This window comes from Lonchura striata, chromosome 20 (assembly GCF_046129695.1).
Source record: "Lonchura striata isolate bLonStr1 chromosome 20, bLonStr1.mat, whole genome shotgun sequence".
In the NCBI taxonomy this organism is placed as follows: Eukaryota; Metazoa; Chordata; class Aves; order Passeriformes; family Estrildidae; genus Lonchura; species Lonchura striata.
In genome coordinates this window covers 8,844,764-8,869,477 of record NC_134622.1, presented here as the reverse complement: position 1 = coordinate 8,869,477, position 24,714 = coordinate 8,844,764, and the positions used below count along the sequence as shown (strand labels likewise).

Genomic DNA, 24,714 nt, shown 5'->3' with positions numbered 1-24,714 from the left:
CTGTGGCCACAGAGCTGCTGCCACAGGCAGGGACACAGCAACTCACTCATTTCCAAACCATCCCAACCCCCCATCCTGCATCCTGGAAACCGCCAGCAAAATGGGAACCTTGGCAGAGCACGGAGCAGGATTTCGTTTAAGCAGGAGAGAGCAAGGAAGGGGGGAAAAATACTTTCTGGATTAAATAAAAAAATGCTGATTTTCTGTTCTGGCTGCTTGTTTGCACTCCTACTCCCAGCACAGCTCTTGATCCTGCCTGACTCCAAACAACTTCCTTGGCAGGTGTTTTGTCAGCACCAGCAGCTCCTTCCAGCAGCCCTGCTGAGCAGGAGGATGGGGACAGCAGGGCTTGTGTCCCCTGCGTGGATGGGACATCCTGGCACACTGCCATTCCCCAGCTCAGGGGACATGGATCTCCTTGCCCCCTGAGCTGTCCTCACTTCTGGGAAGAGCAGACAAAATTAGGCTGAGGCTGCAGACTGGGCTTCTCCACCAGGCTCCCAGCCTGGCACCGCCTGGCAGAGCAGCAATTTCCCCTCTAATTAGGTGTCAGACAACTCAATCCCTGCCTCAGCTGCTGCTGGGCATAGGAAACTCTCAGCACATCGATACCTCCAAGTTGTCCTGTGGATCTTTGTGGGAAGCTGCTGCATCCCCCACCTTGGGAGCCCCGAGTGACAAGGACAGCAGGGAAGGTGTCCCAGTGGCACCCACAGCTTGCTCAGATCCTAATCCCTGCAGCTCCAGGGACTGGGAAGGAAAGTGGGTGACATGAACATCACCCAGCTGCTAAACTGCCCTGGGAAGGGACACAGTGAGATCAGAGGAGCTCCGGGAGTGCCTTTTTCTCCCATCTGGAATGACTCAGGAGTCAGCAGCCAGCTCTGCACGGGGAATGGATCCAGCCCTGATTCCCACACCCACAAGAGCTCTCAAGCCCAAATGTGGGACAGAAACACCCAAGGGACTCAGGGACTGTCCTGCTGCTGGAACAACTAGCCCAGGACAAATCTCTAGTCCCCCCAGAGCTGCTCCCCTCTCCCAGGGCAGAGCTGGAGCAAAGCACAGAGATGGAGCAGAGGGGGCATCCCCATGGCTTGTGCAGCTCCTGTGTTCCCTCTCCTGCCTCCACCAGCTCCAGCAGAAATGCTAATCAATGGATTTGCAAAACATGGAAATGACTGATAATATTGCTGATGAAAGCGCTCCCGGCTCTGTTTGCAGCGGAAGCTCAGAATGTGGTTAAAAACTCCCTCTGCCACCCTGAACATTAGGAATTAATCCAACTGAACTGTAACAAGTAAATACACCTTCCTCCCCCCCCCTCCCCAAAAAAAAAAAAAAAAAGGTATTTCCTTTCGTCTGGAGTAAGAGTGCAATTAATATTCCTAACACACACACTGAGCATTTAAATTCCACATCCCCGTCACTTACACCGAGCTCTCACCACACATCAATATCTTTAATTACTCTTCTCTCCAGCAAGCGCTGAACCTAAGGAGATGGAAATATTTCCCTTATGATTTATACTCTGTTTTATTATGATCTGAGGGGTTTTAAATGCAAAAGAATAAGGGCGGAAAACAAAAAAGGAAATTAAAATGGTCCGGTTTGTTTATAGCTGAGGCTGCTTCACTCGGTGCTTCCCGGGGGCTCCTGGAATGCAGCATTCCCATCCTGGGCTCCCAGGGTAAGGAATCAGGGCTGGCACCTGGCTGCCAGCCAGTGGATTCCCAGCAAGGCATTTTCCATCCCTGTAAGGATGGATTCAACCCCAATTCTTACCTCCTGCTCTCTCTGAGCACCTTTCACTCAAGAAACTCAAGCCCACAGCCCCTGGGTGAGGAGCTTCTCCCAGGCCTGAATTCCACCGAGAAGCTGCAGCCCCAGGAAAGGAAGGAGAAGTGAAAATGTTTCTCACCTTACTGGCTCCGGGGAGCAAGTGCAACTTGACATAAGGATCAGCCAAACCATTGTGGTCCATTGGCTTCAGGCCCTGGAGAGGGAACAGCAAAAAGCAGGCTCAGGGTGGCACTGGGATGCTGGGCAGGCAGGGTGGAGCCCATCCTCTTTCCCTGGAAACTTTCCCGAGGCTTCCCCAGGATTGGGGAAGGAGGGCAGAGTGGGTTCTGCAGGCTCCAGGCTCAGCATTCCAACCTGTGCCGTGCAGGAGGGGCAGGGGGAAGCTGCTCACCTGCACGTGGCACCATCCACCCCTCCCTGCCTCCCTCCCCCCCCAGCAGCCAGCTCTGCCACCCTCATCATGATTAATTTGGGGGTGAAGCAAATCAGTGCAGCGATTTTCCCAGGCTCGAAATTACAGGGTTCTGTCATTTAATAATTGCTTCTGAGCAAACACACACCTCTGCTGTTGTGGTGCCTTTTCCAGAGGGTGTGATAGCACCTACCTACTCCCAGTTATTAAGGAAGAACAGCTCCAGGCCAGTGGGAGGCTGGTGCCAGCCAGATGCTGTGGTGTTCACAGGGAAATCTGGGGTTGCAGGAGCACCAGTCCAAGGAAACACTCGCTGTGGCCATTCCTGGTGGGTTTTCTACAAGACCCTCCCAGCTCTCAAAGGATGGCGTGGATCAGGTTTGTTATAGCAATGCCCTGCTTTGGGCAGAGGAAGGGCACAAGCTGTGCCTCTGCTCCTCCTCTAAACCCCCTGAAAATTATCCAGGAGTGATGCACGAACCCAGCTGAAAGCCACACCTGCACAAACTGCATGGGAAAAAAAAAACTCCACAGGGCAGGGAAGCAAGTCAGGAGGGTGAAAAATGGAGCCTAATTTTCACCAGTGCTAAGTAGAAATGAGAGTGGTTCCACGGTGGAAGTCCTTGGATTATTTCCAGCCTGGCTGTGGGATCCCTGCAGGAATTATTGCTGGGCTGGCTGAAGGCAATCCTGTGGCTGGATCAGAGCAGGGCTTCTCTGCAGAGGTACCCATCCAATCCTCCAGCCTGGGCTTGGAGACAAGGCTGGGGGTGCTGAAGAGTCCTCACACCCTTTTTGTGAGGAGCAGAGTGTGTGCAGCTGCCAGGCATCCAGCAGCAGGGAAGAATTTGTATGGACTGCTGCTGGAATGGCTGCGTGCAGAAGGAATGCAGCAATCATCCAGGATTTGGGCAAATGGAGCAGGGGAATGCTGGGGGGAATCATTTCCATGCCTCACAGGTAGGGGATAACTCACCCAGCCTGACCCACAGCATCACAGGATCCTCTCTGAGTTCTGGCCAGGATGCTCCTGACCTTGGGAGTGTCTCAAGGGCTCTGCTACAGAGACAAGTGTGCTGCCCTGGGGCAAGGGAGGCCAAATGGTGCCCAGCAAAGAGGATTTTGCTTCTACAGCAAAACCGAAAGGATAAAAATATCAGCAGTGAATGGAGGTGAAGGGCTCTGCTTTAAGAGCAGCCTCTGGGGTGATGTCTCTGGCCCAGCAGATGAGGATGGGGCAGCCAGGGCAGGAAGGGGCTGGGCTGTCCCCAGACTCTGGGGGGAATTGCCTGCACTATCCACTGGTGCTCGAGGTGCCCAACCTGCCCGGGCTCCGAGCAAATGAAACCAGAACAGAGCAGGCAGATTCCCAGGCAAATGGATGGAGAATGACAGGCAGTTCTGTAATTCACCCATCAATTCAGCTCAATTAAATTACCTTCTGAGGAGGCTATTAAAGGCTTTTTTAATAGATGTGCTATGGAAGATGGAGTGACAGGAGCCTGGAAAATGGCTCCTAATGTCACGTCTACCTCCCTCCCGTGTCACTTGATCCGTGTTTGGCACAAACAGCTGAATTTAACAGGGCTCTGCTTTGCCAGGACCCCTCCCACAGGGAGGACCCCCATTTCTTCCCCTGGTGGAGGGACCACCAGCCTGGAGCTTCTCCAAGAGGGATGAGAAGCAGGGAGGGACAAGGCACAGAGTCACCCTCAGATCCAGCTGGGGCACCTCCCTGGCTCCAACTGATTTTTGGAGCTGGGATTGAGTTTCATCTTTTCTCTTCCTCTACCCAACCCCAAAAGTCTCTGCTGCAATCCTACAGAGACCTCCAGCTCCCTGCATGCCAGGCTGTGCCAGCTGCTCCCCATGCCAGTGACATTTAGCTAATCAATAGGATTTAATTACAGCTTGGGCTAATCGGGCTGCCGATTAATGCCACACTAGAGGCGTCCAGAAATCACAGGAGATGGATTCATTCCATCCTTCACCCCACAATGAGCTGCCTGCCCAAAACCCAGCCTGGAGAACTCCCAGGCATCCCGTTCTGAAAGGGGGCAAACTGCATTTGCACCCTGCCAGCCCAGAGGAGCCCGACAGCTGGAGGAATTTCCCTGCAGTGATAAATATTGATGAGTTAATACATAAGTAATGCTCCAGCACTTGCCTCGGGTGGAAGGGAGGGAGCAGCCAAATGTTCAGTGGGGTGGAAACTCCTGGGTGTTTCCTGGCCCAAGGATGCTCCAATGGGCAGCAGCTGCCTGGCATGGCCTGCCTGGGGCCAGGAGCTCCTCCACCATCGCCCCACAGCCTCCTGAGCCTTGTCCCAGGCATCTTTCTCCCAAAAGCAGGAGACCACTGGAGCTATAGGACAGCACAGCCTGCTGTGTCTGTGCTGCTGCATGCCCCTATCCATCCCCTGGAGCAGGCTGGGCTCTGTAGCACCGAGTCTCAGCGAAGCCATGGCACGGCAGGGCACAAAACCAGGCGCCTGCACATTCACCAAATCCTTTTCCATCCTATTTTCTGGGAGGTGGTGATGCCCAGCGCATCCCACACTGGACAGCAGAGAGCCACACAATCCCAGGGCTCGTGCAGGGCAGCAGGGGAGAGGGAGAGCCCTCCTGCCTGCCTGGCTGCTCCTGCAGTCCAGGAATGAGCTTCCACAATGCCCTGATTTATTCTCCTATTGATCTGAGCTGAGCTACAACGTGTCTGAGTTCAGCCGTGCCTGAAGTGTGACAGGCGGGGCTGCTGCCAGCACCCAGAGCCATCAGTGCCAGGTGGCTGCTGCCAGCCTGGCTGCTCCTGCCTTTTCCTGTCTGTTCCTGCTTTTTCCTGCGTGTTCCTGGCTGCTCCTGCCTGCTTCTGCCTGCTCCTGCCTTTTCCTGGCTGTTCCTGCCTGTTCCATGCTGCTCCTGCCTTTTCCTGCCTGTTCCTGGCTGCTCCTGCCTTTTCCTGCCTTTTCCTGCCTGTTCCTGGCTGCTCCTGCCTTTTCCTGCCTTTTCCTGTCTGTTCCTGGCTGCTCCTGTCTTTTCCTGCCTTTTCCTGGCTGCTCCTGCCTCTTTCTGCCTGTTCCAGGCTGCTCCTGCCTATTCCTGCCTTTTCCTGCCTTTTCCTGCCTGTTCCTGGCTGTTCCTGCCTATTCCTGCCTTTTCCTGTGTGTTCCTGTCTGTTCCTGCTTGTTCCTGCCTTTTTCTGGCTGCTCCTGCCTTTTCCTGCCTTTTCCTGGCTGCTCCTGCCTATTCCTGTCTTTTCCTGCCTGTTCCTGGCTGCTCCTGTCTTTTCCTGCCTGTTCCTGACTGCTCCTGCCTTTTCCTGGCTGCTCCTGGCTGTTCCTGCCTTTTCCTGGCTGCTTCTGCTTGTCCCTCCTTATTCCTGGCTGCTTTTGCCTGTTCCTGCCTTCTCCCACCTGTCTGGTGACACCCAGAGCCTCCCAAATCCTGCTGTGAACTTCCACCGCTCAGGAACCCCTGCGACATTCCCAGGCACAGCAGCAGGGTGAATTCCCACGTGGAGTGGCTGTCCCAGGGAATTGTTGGTGGAGCACAGCAGGTTGGATTGAACCTGCTGCTGCCCAGCAGTGATAACGGGACTCGTCAGGAGCTTCAGCAGATATAGAAGTGCTGGAGATTAAAAAAAAATAGAAAAAAAAATAGAGGGAAGTAGAATAAAAGGAGAGAGGGAGGTTGTTTGGGGTTAGCACAGAGAAAGAAAAACGTGTCTCACGTGGCTGAAATAGGTTTGAATGGCTGCTGGCAGCAACAGAGGCTCCAGGAGCTGCTGGAGTTGGGCACATCCTGAGAGTGTTTCCCTGGAGGAAATGTGACACAGGTACCCAGGAGCTGGGCTGTGGCTATTCTCAGTTCAGTCAGAGAGAAAAAGAGAAAGATTTCTGCCAGGCTAAGCCTGGGGAAAAGTCCAGGAGGAATGTAAACAATCTATTATCTCGTTTTCCCGTTCATATTGTTTATAGATATGTTCTACCACACTGACCTAAGTCCAGTGCACCAATCAGGTGAAATGTTTTCACTTTAAGACCAATGAAATTAATGTTCACGATGTTGTCTACAAAAGAGAGAGGTGCTTTTGAATAAAGATCATTCTTTGCCTTCTGAAGATGGAGTCTCTTCATTCCCATCCCTGCCTCAACAGCGACCCTGGGCAAGGGTAAACAACATCCCAGCACTGTGGGGCTTTTCCCCCATCTCCTCCTCTCCAGCTCTATTACACCAGCCCTGGAGCCAGCAGGGTCCTGGCCCTTACCTTTCTGTAGTCAAGTTTTGGCAGCTTTCCCCAGGCGAGAGATGAAATGAGAGCGAGCAGATGGCAATGTAAATAAAAGAGAAAAATGGGAGAATGAGAGCAGAATGGAAATGAACAGGACTGGAGAGCTCAACGTCAGGGTGGCCAGGGGGGCTCTGCCCTGCCCGCGGGCAGGGGCGATGCTGGGGTACCCCCACACCCCTGGGTGGGCACAGCGGGGACCAGGGCTCTCCTTTGGCAGCCCTGGGCTCTCGCTGATGTGAGATTTATCAGTTGCTGCCCAGAGCTCTCCTTCCTCCCTGTCTTCCACCCACTCCAAACCCAATTAGAAATCTCCTCCTTGGCACGGCTCCCGTGTGCGCCGAGGGAAGCCTGACCCGGCGGATTCACAGGAGACAGAGGGAAGCAAAGCCCTGTCTGCCTCAGCCCTGCCCTGCCGGGCACCTGGGGGTGCTGCCCTTGCCAGGAGCAGCCCCAGGAGCTGATCCCTGCACACCCATCCCCAAAATCCAGCTTTGCTGCTTGTATTCCAGCATGGATGAGACTGGGGGGGTGTGCTGCAAACAAGCCACGGAGGGGAGAGGAGCATCCTGTGGAGGTAAAACAGCGTGCTCTGACCCTCTGGGGCTCAGCTCACAGCCTCTTCTCCTGCCTTCTGTGAAAACCCTCCATCCCCTCCCAAAATCTGCAGGGTCTTTTCCCCCCAGCCCCCCCGGAGCCCTCGTTTCTGGGTGATGCAGAGGGGAACCCAGCAGCCCCCAGCAGCACCTCACACCGGCCCTGAGGCTGAACCAGGACCTCAGCTCCCTCTTTCCGCTCCCAAATGTGCAAAAAAAGCCCCTAAATTGCCTCAATCACGCAGGCGGCAAAGGCGCTGAGGAGCAGCACTTTGGGGCCGTGATTAGCAGCATTTAAAAGAGCCATTTATAACCCGACAGCCGGTGACAGTAAATAACAACGTGGGGATGGGCTGCTGGAAAAAGCATCCATCCCAGCTCGTCACAGGGGACGAACAGCCGGATCCCGACCGCCGGGAACGCCCGGGATGGAGGGAAGGACGGGCAGAGGTGCTGGGATGGCAGCGGAGCTGGAAGCTGATGGAACCAGGGATGCTGGGTGTATTAACAAAACAGCCTGCCTGGGACACTTGGCTCCAACTAAGTACTGACATTGAAATGTTAATGAGCTAATTGCTCCTGGGAATCACCTACAACCCCACCCACACTAGGACCGGGATGCAAAATAATCCAGTGGAATCATGGGAGGGGGTTTTGGGGATGAAAACAGCCCTAAATGGAAGGCTGGGCACAGTGGAGGGGGCTGGATGGGTGCGCTGGTTGGGGAAAAGGGAACCACATCCCTGGTCTGTGTCTGACCTGTCACCAAAGCCTGCAGGGGACCAGACTGGGCTGTGGGAAGCAGGGACAAAGGAATACAAACTCTTCCTGGTGTTACCAGGAGGGCAGGAGAGGGATAGCTGCTGCTGGACCTCGGCAGCAGGCTCTGCACATCCCCCCACCCTGCGACTACCAGTGTGCCAGGAGGAATGGAGAGAGGGTGGTCTGCTGGGATTTCAGATATAGACTGCACACCTCTTCACCTCCAGATACCAGTGTGCCATGGAGACCCCAGGGACAGACCCTGCATGGAGAATCCAGGGACAGATCCTGCACAGAGACTCCAGGGACAGATCCTGCATGGAGAATCCAGGGACAGACCCTGCACAGACCCCAGGGACAGACCCTGCATGGAGAATCCAGGGACAGACTCTGCATGGAGAATCCAGGGACAGACCCTGCACAGACTCCAGGGACAGATCCTGCACAGACTCCAGGGACAGATCCTGCATGGAGAATCCAGGGACAGATCCTGCACAGAGACTCCAGGGACAGATCCTGCATGGAGAATCCAGGGACAGACCCTGCAGCCTTCTCCCCCTTTGGCTACTGGGAAAAAGCTACAACGCAATCCATGTCAAGCCCCCTGCCCAGCTGACTTTTTAATAAAGAGCTGAACATTAATAAAGGCACAGACCCTGCTTATTTCGCAGCCAAGGCTCGGGTTCCCCTCAGCCCTACCTTGGCTTTGTTGATGGTGCAGTGGAGAGCGTTGTTCTCCTGGTCGTAGAGCAAGCTGAAATCCAGCGTCCCCAGCGCGGCTGCAAGGGAGGAGAGATGCGATTAACCTGCTGCACCCTGCGAGCACGGGCTGCTCTCCCTCTGAGCACGACAGGAGTGCGTGGAGATGCTGAAGAACAGGCTGCAGACATTATAAAACACAAAGCGTCCTGCTGGGAGCCCTGTTCTGAAACGTGGCTGCGTGCTGGGAGGCTGGTGGCCATTCCCAGGTTGGCTGGCACGGCCCTGGGAGAGGAGTGAGGGATGAGTGGGTGCAGCTCTGCCAGCACTGCAACTGAAGTAGAGATTTTTGGAGTTCACTTGAGCTAACAAAATGAATGTATCGTGAAAGAAACCTCTGCCATGGTACAAAGGGCATAGGGAAACGTAAATCTTTGGAGCTTCCTGCATAAAAGACAATACCAGAGAAGACCAGGGAATGCAAAGAACCCAGATAAAGGGACCCCTCTGTCTCCAATCATGTCAAGGCTGACAGACATACTCAGGTAAGACACCAAAAGACCAAAAGCATGCACAGAGGGGAAAAGTTCAAAAGTTCAACCCAGAGGAAGACCACAATCTTCAGCCTCAGAGACCACCAGGGACCACCACAGCAAACCATGCGTGCCCAGAAGGGCATGGACCTATTTAGCCTGAGAGAGGAGGACAGGGGTTGAATATGCACAGAAAAGTTGTGTAATGTGTTGCACATGGAACACCTTTGTGAATACAGATTTGGGACAGACGGCAGCTCGGGGCACAAGTTTTTGGAGAGTGATCTCACTTGTGCCGGGCGCTGACATACATACCCACTTCATAACTACATTGAGTTGTGGAGTCTATTTATTTATTCCACATATCACTTCACAGCCACGGCCTTTGCTTCCGTGGGCTCTCACCTGGGTTATCCCTGTTAAGTGTAGTAAATATAATTCACACCATTCCTTGTATGAAATATGTAATATTGGATACTTGTTAGATTATGCCTATTTGTATTTTGCAGGCAAGACTGGGTGTATATTGGAAACTGATTTACAAGTAACAGGATGTGGCTATGGGGATGGGCCATGGCTGGACTCCAGGTGCTGACCATCAGTAAAGGGCCCAAGATGGATCTCATGGAAATCCTCAGGCAGATCCATGTGAATGCAGCCTTCGGTAAAATCTCATCAGGAATTCACCTACTCCAGACACTGAATTATTCCTCCTCATCATCAAAAAAAAAAAAAAAAAGAAAATCTTATTAACCTACGGACTCTGAATAGAAGAAAAGACTGATTGCTGAAATCTTGGCTTCAGGTGGAATTTTCCCTATAAACACCACTTGGGCCAGGATAGAGGTGTGTGGGCATGGAGGAAAACCTCTCCTGAGATTGACTCCTTGTGGCACACCCAGGGTCAATCCCCGGGCTCGGCTCTGTGTTTTTCCATGGCTGGCTAGATAGAATTTGACCACTAATAAAATTATTTTTTTCCTTATTTTTAATCTGGCTGAATAAATTCTCATTTATAACATCCCCATCCCTCAGCAGCCTGACTGCAGCCAGCAGTCCCCCAGGAGATGAAGGATCTCCCCCGGGAAGATTTGGGAATGGCTGGGACACAGCTGAGAGCTGCTGTTGGCATTCCCAGAATGTGTATTTGTATAGTGACACCTTCAAACAAATGAGCCACCAGTGGGATCCCTTCCCAGCTCCAATCTGCCTGCAAACTGTAAATTAAACCCAGTGAGGATGGAAATACTTTCCTGGTTAAAATGAAAAACACCAACAGCTTTTAATCAGCGCAGGGTTCCTTTATGGCATCCCCAGGATCTCCTGGGATGGGACACAGGGATGGGACAGGGGAGCTGAGCAAAACCAGAAGAGCCTCAGCAGCAAAAGTCCTTTTGATTTGACAAATTCTTTCCCTTTGGATGATCTGAGCACTAATCTCACTAATCCAAAGCAGAGGAAAAGCCTTAAAAAGACAGGCTTCCCAAAAACATGGCTTAACCTTCTCCAAGGCTCCCAGGCCTGATTTGCACACCAAAGCCTGGGCATGGAGCAGCCTCTCCCCTGGCTCAGCTTCACCTGCCACCAGCCTGGAACTTCCAGGGTGGCTCTGGACCCAGCAAACCCCACTTTTCCATGCCCAGCTTCCCAAAAGAGTTTTGCCTGAGTGCTGCCCTGCCACCAAACACCATCCCACCGCTGTTTCCAAGGTAAATGCACCTTCCTGCCACGTTCAGAACGTGAAAAAATGTCCCAAATAAAAACCAGAACAGTTTTGCTTAATATCAAAGCAGGGTTTGCTGACTGGAGGAGAGTTGGATAAACTTTATGGGAGGAAATAAGGTGATTTTTCCCCCCCAGCACGGAGTTTAAAGATATTCAGGGGACCGAAACCTTCCTGCTGCAATTTCACAGTGATCTCCCAGCCCAAAGGCAAAGGAGCTACAGGTTTGCCTGCTGGCCAATGAAAAAAATCATTTCTCCCAAGCAAATATCTTGAGTTCAAAGCACAGTAAATACCCAGAAAGAGTTCTGCCAGAATAATGCACCCCCCTCGTTGTGCAGCAATTTCATGGCACATTAGCTCCTGCTCTGGGTAAGGCACAAATCAGTGGGGTTTTACCTGCCAGGGGAAGATGAGGGGTGAGGCCAAACCTGCTGTACCTTGTGCATCCTCTGTGACTCAAATGAGCATTTCCAGAGCAATTCCCAGCTAAACCCCTGCAGGGAGGAAGGACCAGCAGTGCTCTGGGTGCTCTCAGCGACGGGCAGCTCAAGGATGGCAGCGTGAGAAGCTGGAGGCTCCACAAACCAAGTCAGCAAAACTTCCCAAATCTGCATTTTTCACTCAAGAGCGGAAGATGAAACCTCCGGTTTCGGAGCCTCATCATTTCCACCTGCCCTTTAATCAGCATTTCCTGCCAGCCCCACCGCTCGGCCCTCCGAGTTCAAGCTGTTATTTTATTTTTATCACAGAAGGGGGCCCGCAGTTCAGCAATTTATAAAACAAATTAAAAAGCTTGCCGGGCAAACAGGGTTTGGCCAGGAAATACTGACAAAACCCCAGCCTACCCCCAGGGGGGAGGGAAGCGGGGAGCAAGACAGGGAAAACCCAAAATCACCCTGAGACAGCAGCAGGAGCTTGTGCTGCAGGTGGGGACTCGGGTCCTGCTCCCAGCCCTGGCAGCCCATGAGCAAAAATCCAGCAGTTCCCATTCCTCCTGGAGCTGCCAGGGGTGGGGGGGCACGGCCAGGGGTGCAGGGTTCCCATCCGGGCTCTGCTCCTGTCCTGGAGGAGTTTTCCTCTAAGCAGAGAGGGGTTTTTGTGGATGGTGAGTCTCAGTTCCCAAGGAAGTGTGAGTCTCAATATCCAGGGGCAGAGGGATGTGGAAACATCAGCACAATGCGTGCTAATTGCTTACAAATGTGGTTGTTTGATGAACGGGAGGAGGAAAAGTTTGCCAAAAAGGGGTCTGGCAGCCAAGGAGCTGCTGTGGGGCTGGAGGCCAGCACTGCCACCAGAGCCAGGAGCCAGAGGATGCCCAGGACTCATGGGACACATTAAGGACACGGTGACAGTCCCACAGCCTCTGGGACATCCTGGGAATGCACAGCCAGGGATGGATCCAGCACAGACAAGGCTGGAGCTCCTGCTCAGGGCTGGGGAGGTGGCAGGAGACCTCCAGCTACACCAAGGGCAGGAGGCACCCCTGCACCCCCCAGAGCACCCAGTGAACTGCCAGGAGCCCCATCCCAGCCCTGGGCTCCTGCACGGGGCAGCACAAGCCACCAGCAGCAGCCCAGCAATGCCTCCTGCAAACCCCAGCAGCATCTCCAGCCCTGGCTGGGGAAATCCTGCATCCCCAGCTGGCAGAACTGTGCCCAAAACCTCTGCAGGGCAGCCTAATCCCCCTTCTTTAATTGCTTTCCCCCTCCCACTCGAGATGCAGCTCGATTGTGATCTTAATTAGGGGAGCAAGTACCTAAAAAAGAAAAGGGCAGCAATTAGACTCAAAGCGCTGTTAGCAGGATTATTTAACTCGACTGGGCTATTCTGAACACTGCCCTCTAATCACAGAGGCTGCAAATAAAAAATATAAATAAATGCCTTTGTCAGGCATTACAAAGGCAGCTCGGGCACTCTCCAGACAGCAGGCAGGATGTATCATTATTATTACAATTATTCTGCTCCAATGATAAAATAACCATTAGGAAAACTGAACTCATTAGCAGGTTCTGACCCTCCTTCCTCTCCGTGAGCCGGGAGAGATTGATGGGAAGGCGCTGACCAGGGCCTGCCTTTTAACACGGGCTCTAAAAGGGAAAATAAATCCCACTTGCACGGGAAGGTGGCCTCTTCTCCCACTGACCTTTGGGCGTTTTGATGAATTCGGGGGGCCAGGGGATGATTGGGGGGCAGCAGAAGCAGCAGATGTGTCCGTGGGCTCGGGCAGCCCAGCACAGCCCCACTGAGCTGGCAGGAGTTTATTGTTTATTGCTGACATTTCCCGGCTGTGCCAGGGTGAGGCGAGGCTGAAGGAGCTTCTATTTATACCTGTGGGGTGAGAGGCAAGATGTGGTGATAAAGATAAATCTGTGCTCTGCTCCCTTCCCCAGCCCCTGTCCTTGCAGGGCTGTGCTGGGTGGCAGAGCCGCCCTCTCTGATGCCTGGGATGCTCCAAGGTAAAGAGTTTCACATCCCAAGATGTGGAAGAGCCACTGACACTCCCAGGAAAAGCTTCAGCAAAGCCTGGGAGTGATGACAGAGCACACTCCTTACCTTCCCAAGGCAGGTGTGACTGCCATTTGAAAGCCCAGCAAAGCTCTACACCAGGAGAAATTGAGGTGTGCACACAAAAACCCCACTATAGAACTAATTAAAAAGAAGTCCAAAAAGCCTTAAGTCCCTCTGCTTATCAGCATTGCTGCTCCCAAGATAATCTGCTCACGGATTTTGTGCCAGGGAGATCAGAGTGGAGCAGTAAAAAGACTGCTGGGGATTGTCTGGATTAGCTCTCCCTTACAGAAAGCACAGGTTCAGTAACCTTCAGACTGGGTATTTTTTAATGCACTATAAAAGATAGGTCCCTATTCTTCCATTGCTTTAATTTTCCCTTGCAATGGAGATAATTTTAAAGGTCCTGAAAGGCAGCAGGTAATTCTGTGCACTTAGAGGCCCGTATAAAATGTTGGTAAATGACTCCTCAGGAGGAACAGAAATCACATCCTGCCATTTCCAAGCCAGGCTGCTGGAGAACATTTTGGTGGGTGGCTGTGTGTGCTCCTGCCTCCCTGGCATCCCGACCTGGAAAAGCCTCAGTGTTGCAGAATTCTTGAGAGACAGAGGTTATAATTTATGTTTGGAATGAAGTTTGAGCTACTCAGTCAGACTAGGCTTGATAAGAGGCTTTGATGGGGCCTCGAAGCCTTTGATGCAGGGAGAATTCAGTTGTCGTGCAGATAGAAATTATGTTAAGGTAACTACAAAATAATCAACTATCCGAGCATGAATTAGAGTAGAGCTGCAGTGTGAAAAGTTTAGCCACCTTAAAGTTTAAACACCTTAAAGTTAGTGTGCCAATCAGAGTGCCTTTGTAACTGTAAACTATATAGAAGCTTATATAAACTACCACCTTATCTTGAATAAAAAGGCAACGTTTGATTAACCACATTGCTTCAGAGCTGCGTTTGTCTTGTCCAGCTTCCCGTTTTCCTAACATTTCCCTGGCTTTTCCTCAGGGTTATCCCTGGAAAGCAGCAGCATCCCCTGCAGCTCACCCTGCACCCGCAGCACCCCAGATCCGCTCAGGACGCTGCCCTGCCAGGGATGGATCCCAAAGGTGCTGAGCTGAGGAGCTGCAGCCTCTGAGGGCTGCAGAGCCCCCGATGGCAGCACTGACCTCTGGCATGAAGCTCCAGGCACGGCATCGCTGCGGGATCCAGCGGCAGCCAGGAAAGGCGCTGGAGGCAGCTGGGATGGGGTTTGTCTGAAAGCTGGCGTCACCATCAGCTATTCCATGAAAGCAGATCCTCTGGGAGGTTTTGGGGCATGTCCCAGGGGCAGCACAGCGTATTTGGGCATGAACATTCCCATCAGCACCACTGGACTCAGATCTGTTGCTGCCGGCAGGGCAGATCATTCCCAATCCTACAAAAAAACCCCAGGAAGGACCAGATCCAGCACACAGGCAGGAGACCTTCCCTCCTCAGCAGATCCACAGATGTGGCTGAACTCAGTAGGATCAGAAGCAAGGAACAAACAACTTTTCTCTCGTGCAACTGTTCCCTGCCTGGCCGTGGGTTTTTTCACTTAAAATCTGCAGCAATTAATATTTCTTCATTTTGGAGACACGGCGCCAGTGCCCGGTCAGCTCTGGAGCAGGGAGCTGCTTCTTCATGAGGTTGGTTGATGGATGCTCATCAGCTCTTCTGTCTTCTCCAGGAGGAGTGTTCAGAGGAACACTTATCTGCTCAGAACAGTTCAGAGATGCAATTATGTTTTACAGCACTAAATGGTCCCTGATGTCAGCAGCAATTAGACTTTCAGCAATTTCAGTTCAGAGATGGCCTTCAAATCTCTCCCGCTCTCCTCCTTTAATGAAGTACAGTATTGCAATTAACAACCCCCCGAAATTGCCTTCAGTGTTAAACACAACGAGGAGAGATCTGGGGACCCCTTGAGCGTGGTGGAACAGGGGGTGTCGGTCCTGTCCCTCCTCCTGCACCCCGGAACTGGGAAAGGGGAAGGGCTGGGCAGGCTGTGGGAGGGGGAACCTCGTTACCCAGCAGCTGCGTGGCTCCTTCGTTAGCCGAGGTGCCAGAGGCCACAGCCCATGTGCTGCTTGCACGGCTGTTGGAGGAGGGATGCCCAGCCAGACCCTGCTCCCCCTCGTGTGCTTTCCTCTCTGGTGCCCCCTGCTCACCTCCAGCACTTTAGGGTGTCCCTGGCTGTGGGCAATCCCTGGGAAGAGGAACGTTCCTCGGGGGATCGGGATGTGCAGCCTGCACCTGCATCGCTGCTGGGATGGTCAGCGGGAAGGTGAGAGAGCTCCCCCACACCAGCACATCCCAAATATCCATCTATCCCTCAGGAAAGCAGGGAGGAGCTATTCCAGAGTCACCCCTGGGACACCTGGGTGTGACACTGCCCCGTTGCTGCACACATTTCTCAGCTCGGGCCGCGCTCCGCTGGGCAAAGCCGTGCTCTGCTGAAATCAGTGGTGGTTTGTTTCGTTTCCTCAGCGAGAAAAATACTTCTTTTGCCCTTATCTGGATTGAAAAGACGATTCAAAGCTTATAAATAGCAGTTGCAGCATATGCTAAGGAGCTGTGTTTCAGAAGTAAATACCCTGCTCGTTCTCGCCGTCTCCTCTGCCTCCCCCTGCCTGGCCAAAAGCACTGCCAGGTGACTTGCAAACCCTGCACCCCTTCAGACCTTCTTCCTCCTCCTTTACGTCTTCAAGCAGCCAGTAATTAATATCTCCATGATGGCTTTGCCTGCCTAATTATCTTCTTTGCTCAAAATAAGAGTCTTCCTAAATAACTCGTGTGGCGCTGCAGGCGTCACGAGCCGCCGCGCACCAGGGCTGGCCTCTCAGCTGCACTTTGGAGAAGTGCTTTTCATGCTGCTGCGGCTCCAGAGCTCGGCAGGCTGCTCTTCCACGAATAAAACCGGGCAAGAGGTGGAGCTGGACGGGTTTGTGCACAGAGGAACAGTGCCACAGCGCTGGCAGGAGCAGGATGGGGCAACATTTCCAGGGATGCCGGCTCCAGCTGCAGCCCGTGGCTCTCAGGCTCTCTCCTCACCTGAAAACCCAGAGCCAAGCACATTTGGAGGAAGGAAAGAATTCCAGTGTGACCAGAGCCTCTTTCCAAAGCCAAACAGCAGCTCAAGGAACGGGGCATTTCTCCAAGGGCTGGAAATTTGATTGCCTGTTAAAGGAGGATGGCTGCTCCCTCCCAGGGACTGTCTCTACCTCTGCTCCTGCAGGGGTTTCAGAGACCTCTAAAAATCCCTCAGGTACAAATTCCTGCTGCTGCTGTGGAGGGGAAAGGGCAGGTAGTGGAGGGGCAGCAGCATTTGGGTGAAATGGGTGGAGATGGGAGGCGATAGGCAGCTCCTCATAGGTGGCACATTGCCATCTAGCTGGCATTTGCTTATTTTCCTTGCAAACCAAGTTTCCCTGGCACTGTGCTGCCCGGCGGGGTGGGAAGCATCCCTGGTGGCTGGGGACCCTGGGGACCTGCTGCTGTCACAGGGCACCAGCCAGGGGAGCCAAAAATGAGGTGACAGCTAGGTGTCTTGAGGCAGCAGGAGCGAATCCCCCCTCCCCAGCCTCCTGCCTGGTCCTCTCAGCTCACAGCAGACGCTGGTCCAACAGCACCAAACCACCCAAATCCCCATTTCCCACTTCTCCTGCCTCATTCCTTCCACCTCCTCAGCGGTTCTTCGGGGATAAACCTGCTGTAGGAAGAGTCCTGCCCTGTCAGGGCAGTGCTGATCCCTCTGCCAGGGTCTCCCAAGGGCCCTGGCATGGCACGGGGTGCCCACCACAACCCTGCACACCCTCACAGCAGCACTGCTGGCAGGTCTGATGGGAAGAGCTGGCTCCATTAAATTCCCAGTGATCCCAGAGCCAGCCCAGATGTCTCCACTCATTATCTGCTGTGTTGGTTCCCTGCCTGCTGCCTGCATTCAACAGGCTGCTGGAGAAGTGTCCAGAACCACAAACCTGAGCCTCCCATGGCTGTCCTCCCACCTCAGGCAGGTCCCTGCCCATCTCTGGGAGGATTTCACCTGCTTCCCTCAGCCTGGGGGCTCTCAGTTTTCCAGAGCACCGATTCCATCACGCACTGACATTCCCCCATCACATCCCTGCTCCCTGCAGGTGCCACACCTGCCTCAGGCCACCCTGCCCGGGTGGCAGCAGACACTGCAGCTCCCACGGGCTCCACGGACACTGCAAGGTTTGCTGGTGGGCTCTGGAGCACGACTCAGCAGAGGATGAAAGAACAGGGTGCAGCCAGCCAAGCTCACCTGAGCTGCAGCAGGGCCAGGCAGGACCTACCCTGCTCTCCCCCCACAGCCCTCCTGGAATTCAGGCTGGGATGGCAGCTCAGATGCTGCTGGAAAAACCCCAGAACGCCCAGGCTGGAGCAGTAACTCCAGGCAGGAAGGAGCTTGGGGAAACCCAGACAATTGCTGCATTTCTCCAGGCAGGGGCAGCTCTCCTCCTCCCACCCAGCAGCATTGCCTTGGCATGGGAGGAGGGAAACCCACAGGCAGGTGGGACAAACAGGAGGGAGCCATTCAATCTTCCTCCTCCTCCTCCTCCTCCTCCCGATGGATTCTGCCACGGCAAAATCCCTCTCCCTGCACCTCTCCGGGGCTGGGCTGGAGCATCTCCGAGGAGTGAGGCGTGATGTGCCTGGCAAAACCTTGATTTGTGGGTGCTGCACCCAGGCTCCAACACCAGAGACCCCCTGTGCCCCCCCAAGGGGACTGGCACCACCAACACCCCAGCGCTGTCCTGGCGTGCAGGCACAGACAGGTTCTCCAGGGGAAATTTAGTGCAGGTGACTAATGCAGCAGCCCTGAATCACCCTCCAGAGATGTGGGGGAGCTCAGGCACACTCCCCAGCGTGGCTGATGGCTCCAGTCAGGCTGCACGGATCCCCTCCCTGCTCCCAGCCTGGGGAATGGGTACAGGCAGCTCTTGCCTGGATTTACAACTTGGCTGCTAAACATGGGGGAGTGACAGTCTCATCCTGCACATCCATGCCAGCCGGTGTCCTCAGGGTGTCTGGGCCACCCCGTGCTGTCCCCAGAGATGTGACACCAGCACTGCCACCTCCCTGCTCTGCTCCTGGCACCGCTGTGCCTCTGCCAGCCCAAACCCCAGCGCACCTCTGGCAAAACAGCCTCAGCAGTTTTGCCTGACACCTGTTAGCTGCAGGAAACACTTCCTAACACCAGCCTGGGTGAGAGAAACACCACCCCAGCACCGAGCCAGGCTGCTTCCAGCACCCAGCTTCCAGCACCCAGCACCGAGCCAGGCTGCTTCCAGCACCCAGGATCCATCACCCAGGGTCCAGCATCCAGCACTGAGCACCCAGCACCCAGGATCCATATCCAGCACCAAGCACCCAGCATCCAGGATCTAGCATCCAGCATCCAGTACCCAAGATCCAGCACCCAGGATCCACATCCAGCACCCAGGATCCAGCACCCAGGATCCACATCCAGCACCCAGGATCCAGCATCCAGCACCCAGGATCCAGCATCCAGGATCCACATCCAGCACCCAGGATCCAGCATCCAGCACCCAGGATCCACATCCAGGATCCAGCACCCAGGATCCACATCCAGCACCCAGGATCCACATCCAGCACCCAGGACCCAGGATCCAGCACCCAGCACTGCCGAGGGATAAATGCAGAATGCAGCGCCCTGGGCAATTTCCATGCGAGTCACCCAGAGAAAAGCTGCTCTCCCCAGTGCTTTGGGCCACACACCCCTGGCCCTGCAGCCCGGCTTCTCCCGTTCTGCTGCCACGGGGAGCAGAGACGGGATAATTAGAGCAGCTAATGATCCAAAGCCGGTTAAAGTCCCCGTTAACTGCCCGGCCGGGACAAACGCGGCTTAGCAGAGATGTTCTCCCCGGCAGTGCCAGGGCTGTCGCCTCTCCGCGGAGAGCGTGACCCCGACAGCAGCATGGGGACAGAGGTGTGCCAGTTTGGGGCTGGCACCCAGCACCAGCCTCTCCAGGGCTGTGCCCAGAGGGGGGACACAGGGACAGCAGTGCCACCCTGCAGCCCTTCGGGAGCCCTGCCTGGGGTCACGCTCTGGGCTGTGGAATACCCGGCAGCAGCCAGGCAGCGATGCCGAGGCAGGGCGGTGACATTCTGCCGGGGGACAGCCACCGACCGCCCGGCGCTGGGCCCTGAGGCTCAGCCTCCCCGCAGGGCGAGCACGCAGCAGCGCCCAGCAGCACCCACCCCCTGCTCCCCGGCATCTCCCGGCTCCAAACTTTGTGGCCAGCCCCTCGCAGGGTCTGGCCCCCGCAGGCCGGGCTGAACCGAGCCCCTGGGGCTTTTCTAACTCCGGGGTTATCCCGGCGGCCGGCAGAGCCAGGCAGCGGCTGCCTTGCGGGAAGGACGTTTCGGGTGGGGAGGGGTTAACCCTTGCTGCAAACACCTGCATCCAGCAGAGCCGAAGCCCTCTGCTCCGAAGGCCCCCTGCTCTCCTGCAGGGCTCTGTGAGGAACGGAGGGATGACACGCCAGAGTTTGCCGAGGGAGAGGGCAGAGCTCTCCCGGCCGATGTCATTCCCGACAAATCTCCCCGCCGCGGAGCCGGGCGGTGCTGGAGCGGATCTCCAGCTCATCCATCAGCAGGGTGGCTGGAGCAGCCCGCACCACCGAGCCGGAATACAAGGCTCTGAGCCCAGCCGGAGGGCTGGAGGCACGGAGCCGAGCAGGGACGAGGCAGGGAAGTGCACCGACCACGACAGCAACTGGTGGCTCTCGGGAGACTTCCCTACTTTGGGTTCAGCAGCCAGCCTGGCTGCGGCACGGACACTCCCAGGGCAGCGCCGGCAGAGCCTCCCCGGCTACACCTGGGGACTTCTCGGCGCTGCAGGGTGATGCCAGGGACGGCCACACGCCTGGAAGGCTTCCCCGAGACGGACAACCAGCCCTAACACCCACCCCATGCCCTCAGCACCGAGCAAACTCCCACGGAAACTTAAGAACTCACTGCAATCGTCGGACTCGTAGCCCTCGGGGTCCACCGCTTCTTCGGGCGCTTGGCTCTTGGCCGGCTGCTCCGCGGGCGTCGTTCCGTGGGCTCCGAAGAGCTGGTCCACATCCTCGTCGTCGTCGCGGGGCGGCTCGGCGGGGCTGAGCGAGGGCTGGCTGGGCGCGGGGCGCGGGGCGCCGCCGCTGCGGCCGACGGCGGCGGGGAGCCCGCGGGGGAAGCGGGGGAAGTAGTCGGAGATCTGCTTGATGGGCTTGATGGGGCCGGGGCAGACGTCAATGGCCATGTGCTCCTGGATACTTATGGTCGTTTTCTCTCCTTTTCGGAGTGTCATGCACGCGGCTGTCGCTGCCGAGCCCTCCCCCCCCGGAGAAGCCCGGACCGTGCGGGAGAGGGAAGTTTGTGCCGGGGGATGCGGGGGCAAGGTGAGGAGGATGCTCCGGCGGGCTCCTTTACGTGGTTGTCGCGCCCTGAGCCTCGGCCGCCGCACGCATGCTGCTGCTGCCAGCCCTGGCGCTCGCACAGCCCCTGATCCTGCCAGCGCTGCCGGGGAATAAATGAGCGAGACGGAGAGACGGATAAGAGGCAGGGGGTGGGCTCTGGGTGATGTCACCAGCTAGCAACAAAGCGGTGCCCAGCAGCGGAGGAATGAGGGCTGTGGCCGGCCTGCCACCCCGGCCACACGGCCACCAGCGCGGCCAGCCGGTCCCCTGCTCCTTCCCCGGGCCCCGGCAGAAGTTGGGGTGATGGGGTGAGGGGAGGTGGGCTTGGATTCCTCTGGCAAAGCTGGGCTGGTGCCCGCTCCGGGGGCTGAGCTCACCGGGCAGGGGCAGGAGCCGCCGTCCTGCTGTGTCACATCCCGGCGCGATGTGGAGAGGGACCGGGACAGGGACCGGGACAGCCCCCAAGGACCGGGACAGGAACAGGGACCGGGACAGGAACAGGGACCGGGACAGGGACAGCCCCCAAGGACCGGGACAGCCCCAGGGACCGGGACAGGGACCGGGACCGGGACAGGGACCGGGACCGGGACAGCCCCCAAGAACTGGGACAGGGACCAGGACAGCTCCAGGGACCCTGACAGGGACCATCACAGCCCCCAAGGATCGGGACAGCCCCAGGGACCAGGACAGCTCCAGGGACCCTGACAGGGACCATCACAGCCCCCAGGGACCCTGACAGCCCCGCAGGCTGTGCCACATCCTGAGCCGAGGGCATGGATGGCATCGCTGCCCGCTCCCTGTGGTTCACAGGGGCAGGAACAGCCCCGACTCGGATCCCTGCTGCCCCAGCCCACAGCAATGTTCCTTCCAGAGCTCAGCACCAGCTGGACGAGCTTCTGGAACTGGGAACGCAGCAGGGACTGAAGCAACATGTGTGCCCTGCTCGTGGCCCGGGTGGCACAGACCCTGCCAGCCAGTGTGTGGCTGGTGCAGCATCACAGAGGGGCCAGGGACGGGCAGGGCCAGGCTCAGTGCCACTGTGGCCACGCTCAGCACCTCTCCTGCTCCTCCCTGGGCATGGCCAGAGCCCCAGCACCAGCCAGGACAGGGACTGGCTCCTGCCACAGGCTCCCTGGAAAGTGCTGAGCTGTGCTTTGCCCAGGGAGTTGGTCTCAAGCTGCTGTTTTTACTCATCCCCCCTGTGTTCAAATCAATAAATCTGCGGCTTTACAAGCTGCTGGAAGTGGACTTTTCAGCAAGGAGTGCCAGAAGAGAAACACTGCGAGAAAATGATAGAAAATCCTGCCCAAGTAACTCTCCCTGCCCAGGAAAATGTCTCTGAAATATTTCAGAGGAGCAGCCTCTCTGCTGGCTCGGCTCTGGGGGGGTCTGCTGTGAGCCTGGGACACTTGGCATGCTCTGGTCACCCACCACCATGCCCAGCTGCCCACAGGTAACCTGGCACATCCCTTAGCCATGCACACAGAGCTGCAGTCTCCTGCAGCCTGGCACGCAGGTGATTATTAAAAACAAAGCTCTGTTCTTCAGAGGATTCGCCCCAAATCCCAACAAAACAACACCCCAACCTTTCTGCCCACAGCGGGGTTGGGTTTTTCATTCAGATTTTGGTAAATGTGAATGCAAGGCTTTGAGTCACAACGCACTGACACCATGCAAACGAACCTCATTTGCTCCTCCCAGGGAAGTGAACGTTTCTCTCCTGAAGCATCCAAACTTGTCACTGCTCTGCACCCAGACACGAAGCACATCTGAGGGTGATTTAGTGACCTGGGAGAACAGGAGGCAGCTCCCTGCTCCTTTGTGTCCCTGTGTATTTTCACTCTGAGGTGGCTCCTGCCCGTTGCAGGTCTAACAGCAGATCCAGCCTCAGACACTTCAACCCTCTCCCCACATCCAAGGACTCCCAGGACATTAATTCAGATGGAAATGCCACCTGCTCTGCACGTGGAGGCTGGAGATCTCACGGGTGGGCTCACATCACAGCGAGCACAAGGAGGTACCTCCGGATTTGGGGGTGTTCATCCACACAGGCTCCATCTTTGGGTGCAGCATGCAGGATGTGGTGTGCACTCAGACAGAACCAAGCAGAAATTGGGCCTGATGCCCAGAAAATAGCAGCAATTTCCTCTAAGAAAGGGCAAATAAATAAATAAATAAAATCAAGTTACATGTGAGAGCCTAATGCCGTTACTACCATTACAAAAGCATCATCGTTTCAAATGTTTCCTCAAAGACCCAAACAGGCAAGGGTTGTTTTATAGGACAGAAAATCACGGCTCTGGGAATTAAGGTGAACCTCTGAGCTCTTCTTCCTCCTGCATCTACAGCCCACAGGTGGGATCAGGGCCCAGCAGCACCAACTGGGAGATACTCAGCTCACCCAGGGATTCAGAAGGGCAATAAGGGCACAAAAAAGGCAGAATTGAAGCAGAAAAACTCCCTGAAGCAGGGCAGGCGTGGCCCCCCGAGGGACACTCCATCACCAGCCCTACAGATGGAGAGAAAGCACGACCAAGACTCGCTGGTTTGGTGGCTGCTAATAGCCCAGATGGGACTGTGTGCTCCCCGCCCGATCCCAAGCCTACAGAAAGCAGCTGGAGCCTTTCCTTAGCCTTTAATGAGTCCCAAAGCAGCTTGGTGTTGATAAACCACATTTTTCCTGCCTTCCCATCCTGCCTGAGTGCACAGCCCCATGTGGACCCAGGGTTCCCCAAATGTGCCACGCACGACAACACGGAAGGTGAAAGAGGACAAAAATAGAAAGCTGGGCTGGAAGACAAAAGCAGGGCTTGCAGATACAAAGCCAGTTTCCAGGTAAAGCTCTTAATTCCCACCGTCTGTCTAATGCCCTGGAATGTGACTTGATTTGATCCCTGCCTCTGCCAGGGCCACCCAGAGCTGCTGCTCTGCCCACGCACGTGGCCTCTGCTGCCCTGGAAGGGGGGATTTGACTTCCCCACCAGCCCCCCAGGAGGGAGGAGAGACAGCTGAAATGTTAAAATGCCAATTTTGCAGGAAGCAAAGCCACTCTGTCAGGGAATAGCCATCCCTGTAGGAAGCAGGGACAGCCTCCAGGGAAGGGGGAGGTGGCCACCACAGAGCCAGCATCAAAGCAGGAATGGGGTGAGGAGGAAGAGCAATTGTCCCTGTCAAAATTCATGTTTCCTCCCAAGATCCTGAGCTCTGCACCTGTGACATTGTACTTGGGATGTGGGATGCAGGAACTGTCACTGCAACTGCAGCCCAGGCTCCGAAAACACCAAGGTTTTACTTTAAATGTTGGGCTGGACAGGAGCACAAGCACAAGTTTAAGTACATCCAGAAAAAAGCCTGTGGCACTCACTCTTCCTGTGCCACAGCCCAGATTCCTCCTCTGGAACTTCCCTGCAAATGGACAAACAGAAGGGATGTTCCTACAGCCCCCAAAACTGCAGCACACGGATTAAACACACACCCCAAACCACAGGTGTCCCCAGGACACACTCCAACCAATTTTCTAACAAATGCTGAGCATTTGTCCTGCTGTTCCAGGTTTAAACCCATGAGAGCAGGGGCTGCTTCCAGTTTGATCAAGTCCTTTCCAAATGGAAAGCACAGCAGCAGGATGGCACATCCCATTGCTTGCCAGGAATTCACCCCCTGGCTCTTCATTTATTTCTTTGTCAACTCAAAATCCCTCTGAGCCCCCCCTGCTCTGCTGGTGCTGCTGGAGAGAGCACAAGGAGATGATGCCAAATTAAAGCTTCACTGCCTCTGGATCTCATCCTGGACCTTGGAGAGGTGACACAGGGAGGTTTGTCAGTGTCCCCAGGGAGGTGACACAGGCAGCACCAACCTGCACAACCCTAGCTGGAATTTTGCTTTTCCCAACCATTTCTAAGCCTCAAAGTCCCCACAGCTGC

General features: G+C 55.4%; 1 protein-coding gene across 1 annotated transcript in view; it reads right to left on the bottom strand.

Moving 5' to 3' along the window:
- DOC2B (double C2 domain beta) overlaps positions 1-20,888 on the bottom strand; it is a 31,221-nt gene extending 10,333 nt beyond the window's left edge. The window contains exons 1-3 of the mRNA XM_021524898.3: positions 20,349-20,888; positions 8,560-8,639; positions 1,922-1,996 (exon numbers count right to left, since the gene is read on the bottom strand). Of these exons, the coding sequence (XP_021380573.1) occupies positions 1,922-1,996; positions 8,560-8,639; positions 20,349-20,682 (489 nt within the window). The 5' untranslated portion in view covers positions 20,683-20,888. The remainder of the gene's footprint in view (positions 1-1,921; positions 1,997-8,559; positions 8,640-20,348) is intronic.
- Positions 20,889-24,714: the final 3,826 nt, after the last annotated feature.